The 12,656-nt window shown below is 49.0% G+C and overlaps 1 protein-coding gene across 1 annotated transcript; it reads left to right on the top strand.

The window, feature by feature from the left end:
- The first annotated feature begins 851 nt into the window (after positions 1–851).
- Positions 852–8,266, top strand: KRT84 (keratin 84). Its single transcript, XM_069491833.1, has 9 exons — positions 852–1,463; positions 2,633–2,841; positions 3,376–3,436; positions 3,909–4,004; positions 4,832–4,996; positions 5,154–5,279; positions 5,770–5,990; positions 6,469–6,500; positions 7,938–8,266. Exons 1-9 carry the CDS (start codon positions 918–920, stop codon positions 8,264–8,266), a joined length of 1,785 nt encoding a protein of 594 aa, XP_069347934.1. The 5' UTR covers positions 852–917.
- The last annotated feature ends 4,390 nt before the right edge of the window (positions 8,267–12,656 follow it).

Raw genomic sequence — 12,656 nt, 5'->3', positions numbered from 1 at the left:
GTGCACACCTGAGCTGGGTACTTCTGGTCACAAGCAGAAGGGACCTTCTACTTCTGGTCCCTTCCAAGTAGAATCCAAGCGTCCCAAAGAATCTCAAGTATCCAATCAAACAGAGGCCACATGCCTTGGCCTCAAATTATGTCACATGTTGACTGGTGGAACTCCTTAAGATAAGTCTTCTCCCACTACCGTGAGGATAGAAGCCATCTTTTCTATCTCTGTACCCTCAACACCAAGCACATGCTTGGCACAGAGTAGGCACTCAACAATTGTTGAATCAATGAACAAATAATGAATGAATATCCTTTGAGTGTCTCAAATCAGAGATGTGTCTATCTACAGAGATGTCATACACATATTACAAACTCCATACCATTATTTACTTGGAGCTGTGCAGACCCTGTCTCTCTGTTGCACACACCCACGTCTCTTTAGGGGATGATATCGCCATAGATAGATGCATCTCCTGTGAGCCTCTGTCTAGCACTGTTACCACCCTAACTTTCTGGTGGTTAGCCACACTTGCAGTGAAAAAGGCTATTGCATTTATGACCAAACCAAATTAATGTCCCCATATTGCCAATTGTGGTAGACTTATTGGGGGGGAAATAGGACCATAATGTTTAATATATTTATGTGTTTTTAATGCTTAGTGTTTGATGTTATAGCCCTCATCCTGATGAGACTAGGTGTGTCTGAGTTAGCCCGTTGTTAAGGAGGTTACAGGCATGAAGAGTTTCTGCTAACTACCCAAGCTCATAAATGCCTGTAAATGGCTTTTTCTTATTTTTATGGGGCCAAGCCTCAGATCACCACACACATAAAAGGGGTGAGAAGGATCCACTGGCCTCAGAGGGACTCTCGGCTCCAGCTTCCCACTCTACACTCGCTCCTTTGCTCCCATCCAGGAAGCCACTATGTCTTGCCGCTCCTACTGCGTCACCTCTGGTCACCGGGTGGGCAACTTCAGCTCTTGCTCAGCCATAACACCCCAGAACCTGAACCACTTCCGGGCCAACTCTGTCTCTTGCAGGAGTGGGCTCAACTTCCGGGGCCTTGGCGGCTTTGGTGGCTTTGGTAGTCGGAGCGTCATCAACTTTGGATCACACTCACCCCAGATAGCGGCTGTAGGCCGTCGTCCCATCCACTGTGGAGTTGGCTTTGGTGCTGGCAATGGGATGGCCTTGGGCTTTGGTGGTGGCAGTGGTGTTGGTCTGGGCTTTGGGGCCAGCAGTGGTGTTGGTCTGAGGTGCGGAGCTGGCAGCGGCCTGGGTTATGGCTTCGGCTACAGACTTGGAGGAATTGGAGTCCCAGCAGCTCCATCTATCACAGCTGTGACTGTCAACCAGAGCCTGCTGACCCCCCTCAACCTGGAGATTGATCCCAATGCCCAGAGGGTGAAGAAGGATGAGAAGGAGCAAATCAAGACCCTCAACAATAAGTTTGCCTCCTTCATTGACAAGGTACCTACGATAGCTGAATCTCTGGGTCTAGGATGATGAAAACTAAATGTATTGGGGTGATCTTTTTCTTAAAAAGAACCATTCTGGCTCTGGTACATCAACCTTGACCCCAGGTCCTTCAGGTGTCTACCAATGGCATTACAGCATGATTTCTGGGTTGATTTGCTGCAAAGCAAGGACAGGCCAGATGAAATGCTGCAAGGTGGGCTAGAGTAAGACAGTGGCTGTGTCTTCTGGAGGGAAGAGGGACCGTCCAGCCAAGTCTGAGGAGGCCAACCATCAGGGAACTTACAAGTAGCTCCTGAACAGGCTGGAACATCAGGATTTTAGGCAGGCGTTGGATGCTATTCTCTTTATGAGGTTTTCACAGTTTCTGAGGTCCTCATATGCTAGGCTCAGGAAAATGGAGGACGGAGTTGAGTAATTTTTATACAAAAAATGAAGAATTCATGCCCCCACATGGAGTTTCAGGGTTCTGCCAAGTTGGCTAGATTGAGGGAAATAGTAAGGAATGGCCATCAGTAGTCACTGGTCTTAGGCCAAGGCAGGGAAACAGTGACGTGGATCATCCAAAAGAAGTGACAAACCACCAACCCTGTCCACGGGGAGATGGAATGCTCCGAGTGCGTCTGAGAATGGAGTACAACCTCTGCAAGCTTCAGTTTCGTCTTCTCTAAATGAGGGGCTGGAGCAAATGATCTTTAAGTTCTCTTCCAGCTCTACACATCTCAGCCAATGGAATATCTGAGATGTTGGTGTTACGATCTGAGATTCCCCTTCCTAGCACCATAATCTCACCCCAAATGTACTCTGCTCTTCATTCTCCTCCAGTGCTCAGACACTGGCAAATCGCAACTTAAGCAGAATCAACCTTTCCAACTTCCCGCTGAACTGGCTCATGCCTTTCTTAGAGTGTAGACAGGGAAATGGTACTAAAGTGCTGTGGTTCAAAAGCCTCTATTTGTAGCTAAGCCTGGCTGAGCATGGGGAGGGGGTCACAGACCTGCCCTTCCAGCTTCTCCTGAGTTAGAGCTTGAATGAAAGTCAGCAGAGGAGAAAACACTGTCAACACGTGGTTGGGTCCTCCCCAGCCATCTGAGGAACTGGTGGAGGTGTGGATGCCCCCCTCACGCCCCTCAAATGCCATTTCTTTGCTCCTGTGCACTTAGGTGCGGTTCCTGGAACAGCAGAATAAGCTTTTAGAGACCAAGTGGAGCTTCCTCCAAGAGCAGAAATGTGTCAGGAGCAACCTGGAGCCCCTGTTTGAGAACTTCATCACCAACCTGCGGAGGCAGCTGGAGGCACTGCTCAGTGACCAGGCCCGGCTCCAGGCTGAGAGCAGCCACATGCAGGATGTCCTTGAGGGCTTCAAGAAGAAGTGAGTGACATCTGGACTGTGCATCCCAAGGACAGGCCTGGGCTGGCCCCCAAATCAGTAGCCCAGCTCAGATGAGAGCAGCTGAAGAGTCAGGGTTGAATGTGGGCTACCATACCCCACCTGGGGACAGAGGTGGGGGCAGTGATAGGTGAAGGGGAGAAGGAGACCCTCCTGAAGGAAAAGGAGCACTCTGGTTCTGAAAACAGTGCCCACGTTCAGCACTGAGTTGGGTCCTACTTCCTCTATGGTCAAGGGCAATGACCTTAAGTTGCTTCTATCAGAGGAGCATAGCAATGGCCCTGATTTTCAGACCCCAAATCCAAGTTGAGAAAGTAAGAGGGATCTGGAGAAACAGAGGGGTACTGACTCATAAAAAGGCTTAAAGATGGCAGAGAGAAGATGATGGTGTGTGGGTAGCAGCAGGGAGCTGTTATTCTGGATGAACCGACAGGTCTTAAGAGGTTCACCGGGGAATTGGCATAATCGGTTCTCGGTTCAGAGTGAGACTCACCGTCTTAATCTCTATCGCGCCAGGTATGAAGAGGAGGTGGGATTCCGGGCCAATGCTGAGAATGAGTTTGTGGCTCTAAAGAAGGTAAGGGAGAGCCACAGGCCAGGCGAACTTTCCTCCAAACAGGCAAACGTTCTCAAGGCTCCCAGGAGACTAGCCAGGCGGACCTGTGGAGTCTGCAATGACACACACAGGGACAGTGGAACCCCTGAGATCACAGCAGCTTCCCTAGGATGTTCTGATTTGGTCTCAGATTATTTAGGATTGGGTCACATGAGAGCAGAAGTATGAAAAGATGACTTAAGTGTCCTGGATTAGCTAGATTTTCCTTGCCTCTAAATGAGCATCACAAAATATCCAATGGCCACTGGGGGAGTTTTCACACGGTAGTAGGGAGAAGGGCAACAGTCAGCGTCACTCCCCACAGGGACTTCCCCACCTGTGGGAGGCCTGTGGGACTGGCCCAATCCTCCCACCCGTCTCCGGACCCTGTCTAGGTGGGAAGGCCAAGCAGTACACAGGTAATGAGTATCTAATCCTTCTCTCTTTCACGCAGGATGTGGACACAGCTTTCTTGAATAAGTCTGACCTAGAGGCCAATGTGGATACCCTAACTCAGGAAATTGACTTCCTGAAAGCCCTGTACTTGGAGGTGAGGGCTCTTCTTCTCTAACGTGTCCAAGGGGATCAGTGCTTGGCCTGGACTCCCTGAGGACAGAGTCTGGCTCGCACATCCTCAGACATGGGGTATCGCAAATCTTTCCTCCCCACGCTCTGCATGCTCATGTACCTGAAAACGGAGGAGGTACATTGAGCAGCCTGTGTCAGGTTCATGAATAAACTCTTTGGATCTGTGATCCACCTCCTTATTGACCAATCTAAAGACTTGGGGCTGGAAAGGTCACTTCCTATCTACTGACCAGAGGACTCTGGAAAATTGATTTGCTAGCAGAGGTAAGAAAAAAAGTGTTTGACCTAATTAGCCAAACCAGCGAGCTCTCTTTTGCTTTCCAAACAATCTGTCTGGTCTGGCATAGACCCAGCCAGAGCTGCACTTTTAGCTGTGAGTGGAAAGGCTGAGGAAACTCCCTCTGCAACCCTCACCTGCAGGCCAGTTCCAAGCCCCCTGGTTCTATTAAGGACTTGGGATGGAGGGAGTCCTAGGCCAGTTTAAGCCCTAGTATGGGCCCCACACCCCACCACCAAGCTCCTAGGCCCCCATGGCTTTGACACTCCCCTAAGCAATGTAGCATGTTAAAGGGATGTCTCCAAGTATATAACAAGAGCTCTAAAGTTGGACTGAAATTGTTCTCAGACATGTCTTTTTCTTTGCCCTTGGTTTGGATGGTGTCTTGCTTTGCTCTGAACCAATGAGCAATGCACTCTGCCCCTGACACCACTTCCTGGGGACCCTGTGGCAGAGTCCCGGCCACTGAATGGGACTCTGAGCCCATTTGTCTTGCTGATCCTCCAACACAGGAAATCCAGCTGCTGCAGTCGCACATCTCAGAGACATCGGTCATCGTGAAGATGGACAACAGCCGGGACCTGAACCTTGATGGGATCATCGCTGAAGTCAAGGCCCAGTATGAGGAGGTGGCCAGGCGCAGCCGGGCTGACGCTGAGGCCTGGTACCAGACCAAGGTGGGTGGGCGAGGCTAGCGAAGGGGTGTGGGCAGCTCTGGGGCTAAGACTCATATACAGCAGAGGGGGCCAGTGGATGTCTGAGGCCCCCTGCTCAGTGGGAGCTGTGGTCTTGCCCTGACCTTTGGACCCTCAAAGTACCCTCCTCTCCTGCCAGTATGAAGAGATGCGAGTGACGGCTGGTCAGCACTGTGACAACCTGCGCAACACACGCAACGAGATCAATGAACTGACCCGCGTGATCCAGAGGCTGAAGGCAGAGATCGAGCACGCCAAGGCTCAGGTGGGCAAAGGAAGTGAGAAGAAGCCCCAGAGGGAGGAGAGGCAGGGCCCCGAGCCACAAGTCTGATGAGGTGAGGGAGACCACCAAGACTCAGAAACAGAGGAATGGGGAAATTAGGCCAGGAAGGCTTCCTGGAAGAGGAAAATATGGAAAGGAGAGAGAGCGAGCTTCTCATATAGAAGAAAAGGCTGGAGCAGACTGAGAGGGGAAGGAGAGGAAGAAAGAGTAAGTTCACTCTCTGAACCCCATGGGCCTGGGGCAGCAGAAAGCAGACAGGGCAAAGTCAGTGCGGATGGAAACTGAAGTAAAGCAACGCTCCACCCCCTGGTGACAACAGCTACAGGACCACCAATCCCTGGGAAAGTATCCATGAGGTCCATCCCTGGCTTGGCAGCAGGCTGTGTTCCCACCAAGAGGGGCAGTGTTTCTAACCCCCTCTGGGGATCCCGTGGCCATGCCAAAGCCCACCTGCAAACTGCCCTCCCTGCAGCGTGCCAAACTGGAGGCTGCGGTGGCTGAGGCTGAGCAGCAGGGCGAGGCGGCCCTCAACGACGCCAAGTGCAAGCTGGCAGATCTGGAGGCCGCCCTGCAGCAGGCCAAGCAGGACATGGCCCGGCAGCTGCGCGAGTACCAGGAGCTGATGAACGCCAAGCTGGGCCTGGACATCGAGATCGCCACCTACAGGCGCCTGCTGGAGGGCGAGGAGCACAGGTGAGCATCCTCAGGGCGGCAGGAGGGAGTGCAGTCAGACCGGCATCTGGAAAGACTAAGTAGGGGGAGGGGACGAGGTGAAGAATTGCGGAAATGAGCTATTTCTAGAGGCGACAATACATTTTCTGCAAACAGGACTTGGGTTGCCCTTGTAAGGGGATTAGAAGAAGGCTCTAGATCTGTGCCTCTCAAATGCAAGTTTGTAGACAAGCTGCACCAGAGTCATCGGGAGCTTTGCTTGGCTGGTTAGTTTGCTAAAACTAATAATAATAATACATTTCCTCAAATATTTTAATTTAATAGTTTTTGGGTAGGGTCTGGGAATATGGAGTTTTCAAAGCTCCCCAGATGTGTGTACGGCCAGGAGTGAGAACCACTGCTCCACTGGTCCACTCTGACAAGAAAGGCCTTTTTACAGCAAGTATGTTTTCGGGGAACAACAATACATGTAAAATGACTTGTTTCTCTCCCCCTCCAGGATCAGCGAAGGTGTCGGACCAGTGAACATATGTAAGAAACTTAAGTCTTCTTCACACATTTCTCTCTCCTTCAAACTTCCTTTCAACTCAGGCCCACCTTGGGGTCAGGAGGCCTCTGAGATGGCTGGTCTGGCCGTGGCAGTCAGGGGAGTTGGGGCCGTCTGGCCCCTGGACTGGGAGCACCTCCTCAGCTGAGGTCTGAGACCCCCGCAGACCCTGCCTTCCCCAGAGCGAAGCATTCACAGAGGTTTGCAAGGCCTATGAGGTGGGAGAGGTTCTGGAGAAGAGTCAGCCTTTTTGCTTTGAGTGGCCTTGTCCTTTGAGGGAACTGTCTTGGGGACTTAGAAGGAATAGAAAGGCCTGTGCCAGGGGGGACTCTCTTCCCCTGATGCAGGGACTGCAGCAAGCCTGAATAGAGGTGTCCCTGCTGCTGCTGCCGGACAAAGTACTGACTGTGCCCAAAGCACACAGGGTCGGGGCACAGGCAAGGCAAGCCAGTCCTCTAGAATTATGACCTTGAGAAGAGGCGTCCTAGCCACTGTCGACCTAACCTGGAAGGATCCCTGGGGGAGGAGCAGGCATTGGCATACCCACTTTGCCCGCCCAGAGAAAATAAGTAATTTGCCAGAGCTCACAAAGCTAGCCAGAGCTCAAACCCAGATTTCTTACTCCACAAACGTGTACATCACTGCGTGGTGGAACTGAGGGCTAAGCTGGCCGGGTCAGACAGTCGGAGCTACAGGTGACCACAGAGGGGTGGGGGTGGGGGGCAGCAAGCCATGGCTTTCTGCAGGAGGTCAAGCCTGAGGGAAGATGGCAGACGGCAGGAAGGATCCTGGTAAGAGGAGACAAGAATGTGCCCCCTCTGCAGGCAGGGCGGGTCCAAGCAAGGTGTAGTCGGATTTCAGCCCCAGGGCATGGCGATGGGCCAGTGGAGAGCCGAGGGCCACGGAGCTGAGCCACCGGGAGTTCAGGAGAGAACTCACACGGAACTAGTGCTGGAGGGGCCTCTCATGCACCAGGCTAGGGGAAATGTGGGGACCGCAAGGGACCTAATATAATTGGAAGAGAAGAGCCCCACGGCTTGATGGAAGCTCCTGCTCCAGCTGTCTGGAGAATGCGGCTCACTGCTTGCCTCACACAACCCAGCCGGACTTTGGCCACACATAAATGGCAGTCAACCTATGGGTATATGCAAACATCTGGGGAATTAGCTGAATTCTTCCATTTCAATTTGGATGTTTGATTTTAGTGTAGTCAATCTTTGAGCCACCCAGACAAGAGAAGGGAAAAGTGGATATGGACTGTGTAGACAACAGGGACCACTTCCCCAGATGCCACAAGCCCTGCCTCCCACCCCCAGGGCCTTTCCCAGCCACCAGACCCCCAGGTGCGGCCCAGGGGGAGCACGGAGGCCTGGGCCCCTGCAGTCTGCAGCTCCCTGATGCGTTTCTTCCTCCTCCTGCAGCTGTGAGCAGCTCCCGGGGCGGCGTGGTCTGCGGGTCTGAGCCCCTGGTCGCCAGCTCCGCTCTGTCCCGCGGGGTCACCTTCTCCAGCAGCAGTGGTGTCCATGCCACTGGCGGGGTCCCGACTTCCTGCAGCTCAGGCCTGGGTGGGGACCTGCTGAGCTCAGGCGCCAGGGGCAGCTCGGTGCTCACTGGCGAGGCCTGTGCCCCCAGCATGCCCTGCCCCCTGCCCACCCAGGGCGGCTTCAGTAGCTGCAGCGGCGGCCGCAGCAGCCGCAGCTCCAGCGTCCGCTTCGTGTCCACCACCACCTCCCGCCAGACCAAGTACTGAGAGCCGAGCCCCACACCGCCACCGCCGCCGCCAGAGGAGAACCAGCTCGGTGCCTCCTGCCCCTGTGCGATCTGGGCCTGGAGGGCCTCCATCTCCCCTCCTGCCAGGAAGCCTACCTCTGGCTCTCCCCCGGCTGCTCTGCCTGACCCTAGGTCCTCCTGGAGGAATTTTTCACCCTGTAGACCCTCTATCCTCAGCCCCAGTCAGGCTAGCTTCTCCCTGCCTCCCAATTTCATTCCCCTGGATCACTCCTCACTGTCCAGTGACAGCTTGAGAAATACAGATTCAGTATAACTACAAAAATCTGTGGGCCTGGGGAGAAAAGGAACAGTCAAAGCCAAAAAGAATGTGTTTGGGCACCATCACCATGGATGGCTTTGGCTCAATCTGGAGAATGGAGAGTTAACTATCCACGCCGTAGGCGTCCTTAGCCCGCCGTCCTTGGCTTCCTTCCTCTTCCTTTCCCTGGCAGGAGAAGGTTCTTCCTTTCTCTTTCTGACTCAGAAGATCCACAGTCTTTGGTGGCCCAGGGATCCCTAAGTTCCCGGAGCTGGTTCTTCTCCCAGTGGCATATGCCCTGGCTGTTTCTCTTCCTGGGTTATTGGCTTAACTCTGGCATGTGAGTCCGTGAGGTGCATGGGGTGCAGGTGGAGAAGTGGGCTCAGCAACACTCCCTGTGCCCCTGCCCTGCTGATGGGGTGAGGCCCAGCCCTGTCTGCAGCAGGGTTTGTGTCTGCAAGCCCCAAGGAGGCCTGGGGCTGGGGTGGGGTGGGGTGTCTGTTTGTACCGCTTTTTGTGTTCTTGGGTTTTCAATAAACTTGCCAAGCAAACTTCATGAGGACTCTGGCCTGTCTTTCTGGCTCACACTGGGGAGAGTGTGGGGGAGTTTGCTTCCTAGACTGCACCAACTCACCAGCTCATGAGCCCCCCCTACTGAGGGCTTGCGAAGGGCAGAGGCTAGTGTCCTGGGCACAGGGGAGCATTGAGGAAAGAGGGCCCCAGCCCTTCCCTGGAGGGGCTCACAGTTCTGCAAGGCAGAGGAGACGTAGCAAAGGGTCTGAAAACAAGTGCCAAGCAGCCCATTTCTCTCTAGGAATCAACTTGCACTTCAGAGGTGCTCTCTTCCTGAACAACATGACCTCTTCTACCTGTTCCCCAGCTCCCACCCCATCTCCAGGTCCTCTGGGATCTTTGCAGGAACCTCCTGGTCTTTCTGTCCCTACTCTTGTCTCCATCCAACTCATTCATCATGATGCTGCTACAGAGGTCTTTCTCACATAGAAAACTGATCATGACTCTCCCCTGCTTATAGCCCTCAGTGGCTCCCCATTGCCTTTCAGAAATGCCCAAGCTCCTTAACATAGCCTAAAAGCCCTGTGTGATCTGCCCATACATTTCCACCCTCTGCCATCTCCTCCATGCACCCCACTTCCCACCTATCATCTTTTATTTATTCAACAAATATTTGATAAGTGCCTACCATATGCCAGGCATGATGCTGGGAAAATAGTAGTCAACAAGAGTCAGTCCTTGCCCTTGAAGAGCTTACAGTCTAGTCTGATAACCAGACAGGTGCACAGGCCATTACTACTCGATATGCTAAGAGCAGAACCAATGCGATGATACACAGAGGAGAGGCCCACCCCAGACTTGGGGCATCATTAAAAGCTGCCTGGAGGATGTGATGTCCCAGCAGAGACACAGAGTTCTTGGCTCTCCCTTGAACTTCATATGCATGAAAGATCCAAAGCAGCATATCAAAGGCATTGAGAACTTAAGTAAGATTTAAACCACTTCCCAAGTTCCAGACAAATCCCTTAAAGGTATCAACACAAGACAGACACAAAGCACCATACCAAAGGCTCGTAAAACTGAACTAAGTTTGGAATCACTGCCCTCAGAAGGAGAGGCAGAACTTGAAATCTGCACCTAACTAGGTTGATTCTCTACTAAAGCAAAACAAAACAAAAATGAAAATTCTCCAGAGGACTTCTCAGGACCCAGAATCTACACATAATAATATTCAAAATGTCCAGAATATATTCTAAAGTTAAAGTTAAAGGCATCAGGCAAATGTTACCAATTTTTAAGGGGAAAAAAAATTGACAGATGCCAATTTTCCAAGATGATACAGACGTTGACTTTAAAGCACTATTATAACTATATTCTATGAGATAAAGGTAAACACACTTGAAATAAACAAGGTAGAAGTTCTCAGAAGAAAATAGAAACTATAAAAAATAAAACCAAATGGAAATTTTAGAACTGAAAAACACAATATTTGAAATGAAAAAGAAATTGATGGGCCCCACAACAAAAAGGAGTGTACAAATGAAAGAGTCAATAGCTTGAAGATAAATTGATAGAAATTATACAATCTGAAGGATAAAAAGAAAAGAAGATTGGAAAAAAAATTGTTAAGCTAGAGAAAAATGACATATGGGGAATAACAATCCAAATTACCATAGTTTCTCATCAGAAACCATGAAAGACAGAAAACACTGGAACACCACCTTTAAAGGTGTGGGGGAGGGAGTAGAGTGGGGAGAGAACTGTGAACACAGAATTCTGTAGCCAGCAAAAATATCCTTCAGAAGCAAAGGCATAAATAAATAAAATAAACAAAAGACATTCTCAGGTGAAGGAAAACTAAGAGAATTTGTCACCTGCAGACCTGCTTTGAATGGAAATGATACCACAGGAAAACACGTAACTTCAGGAATGAAGGGAAAGTAAGAAAAATGATAAATATCTGGGTAAACATGAAAGACTATTTTGCTACTCTTGTATTCTTTAAAATATATGACTATTAAAAACAAAAATGATATCTGGTAGGGTTGCAATGTATGTAGATGCAATATCTATGACAACATATAAAGGGAAGAAGACAAATATAAGTGATAAAGTACCAACTCTAAGTAGATTGTGAAAGATTAGATTCTGTACATTGTATCTCTAGAGTAACCACTAAAAAATACTACCAAGGGATATACTCAAAAGTCAGTAGATAAATTAAAATACATATTTTTACATATTCAAATAATCCAAAGAAGATGAGAAAGTGGTAATAGAGGGGAAAAAAATCAGAAGAACAAAAAGAAAACAAATAATAAAATGGTAGAGCTAAATAAAACCATATTAATAATTATATATAGTGTAAATGGTCCAAATACAATGTCAGGGAGAAAAAGCTTTTACTCTACCCACTTAGGTCCAGCCCTTGGGGCCTGTGAATTAAACTGGCAAAAGACAGATTAACAGGAGAAAAGTTTAATGTCTATTGTCAACATCTTTGGTAATTTGTGTCACAATCAATCAACCTTACGATTGACATTTATAGACCACACCACCCAAAACAGAAAAATACGCATTCTTTTTAAGTGACAACAGGGAGAATTCACCAAGACAGACTCCATAAATTGTGTGGCCAGTCCTGCCTAAATAGCTCTATACGTACTGCAGGAACTGAACGTGTAGTTCAAAACCTTCCAACAAAAAAAACATCAGGCCCACATATCTTCACTGCTGAATTCTACCAAACATTTAAGGAAGAATTCAACCCATACTCTTCTAGAAAACAAAAGAAGAGGTAAAACTTCCCAACTCCTTTTATGAGACCAGCATTACCCTGAGACCAAAATCGGGCAAAAACACTATAAGAAAAGAAAACTACAGACCAATATCCCTCATGAACATAAACATAAAAATCTTCAGCAAAATATTAGTGAACTGAATACAGCAACAAATAAAAGGTTAATGTATCATAACCAAATAGAGTTTATCCTGGAACGCAAGGCTGATTCAACTTTCAAAAATCTGTTAATGCAATTCATGAAATCAACAGATTAAAGAGGAACAGTCAATATTATTGTCCTAAATAGATGCAGAAAAAACATTTGACAAAATTTAATCTCCATTCCTGATAAAAACTCTCAGCAAACTAGGAATTGAAGAGAATTTCCTTAACTTGGCCAATGACATCTACAAAAAAACCCTACAGCTAACAGCACACTGGGTGGTGAAAGACAGGATGCTTTCTCTCTAAGATCTGGGACAAGATAAGGATGTGTGCTTATACCACTCCTAGTATTGTATCAGCTGTCCTGGCCAGTGAATTAAGGCAAGCAGAAGAAATAAAAGTCATGTAGCTTGGAAAGAAAGAAATAAAACTATCTGTTTTCAAAATACATGATTTTCTATATAGAAAATCCCAAGAAGTCTTTTTTTAAAAACCAGCTAGAGCTAATAAGTGAGTTTAGCGAAGTTGGAAGATGCAAAGTCAATATACAGAAATCAATTGTATTTCTATACACTAGCAATGAACAATTGGAAATCAAAATATGTTTAAAGTTTCCATTTCCTATAGTACCCTCAAAATGAAATAACTAGG

Source organism: Eulemur rufifrons, chromosome 16 (assembly GCF_041146395.1).
Source record: "Eulemur rufifrons isolate Redbay chromosome 16, OSU_ERuf_1, whole genome shotgun sequence".
In the NCBI taxonomy this organism is placed as follows: domain Eukaryota; kingdom Metazoa; phylum Chordata; class Mammalia; order Primates; family Lemuridae; genus Eulemur; species Eulemur rufifrons.
Note: the sequence above shows the minus strand (reverse complement) of the source record. Positions and strands in the feature narration are given on the sequence as shown.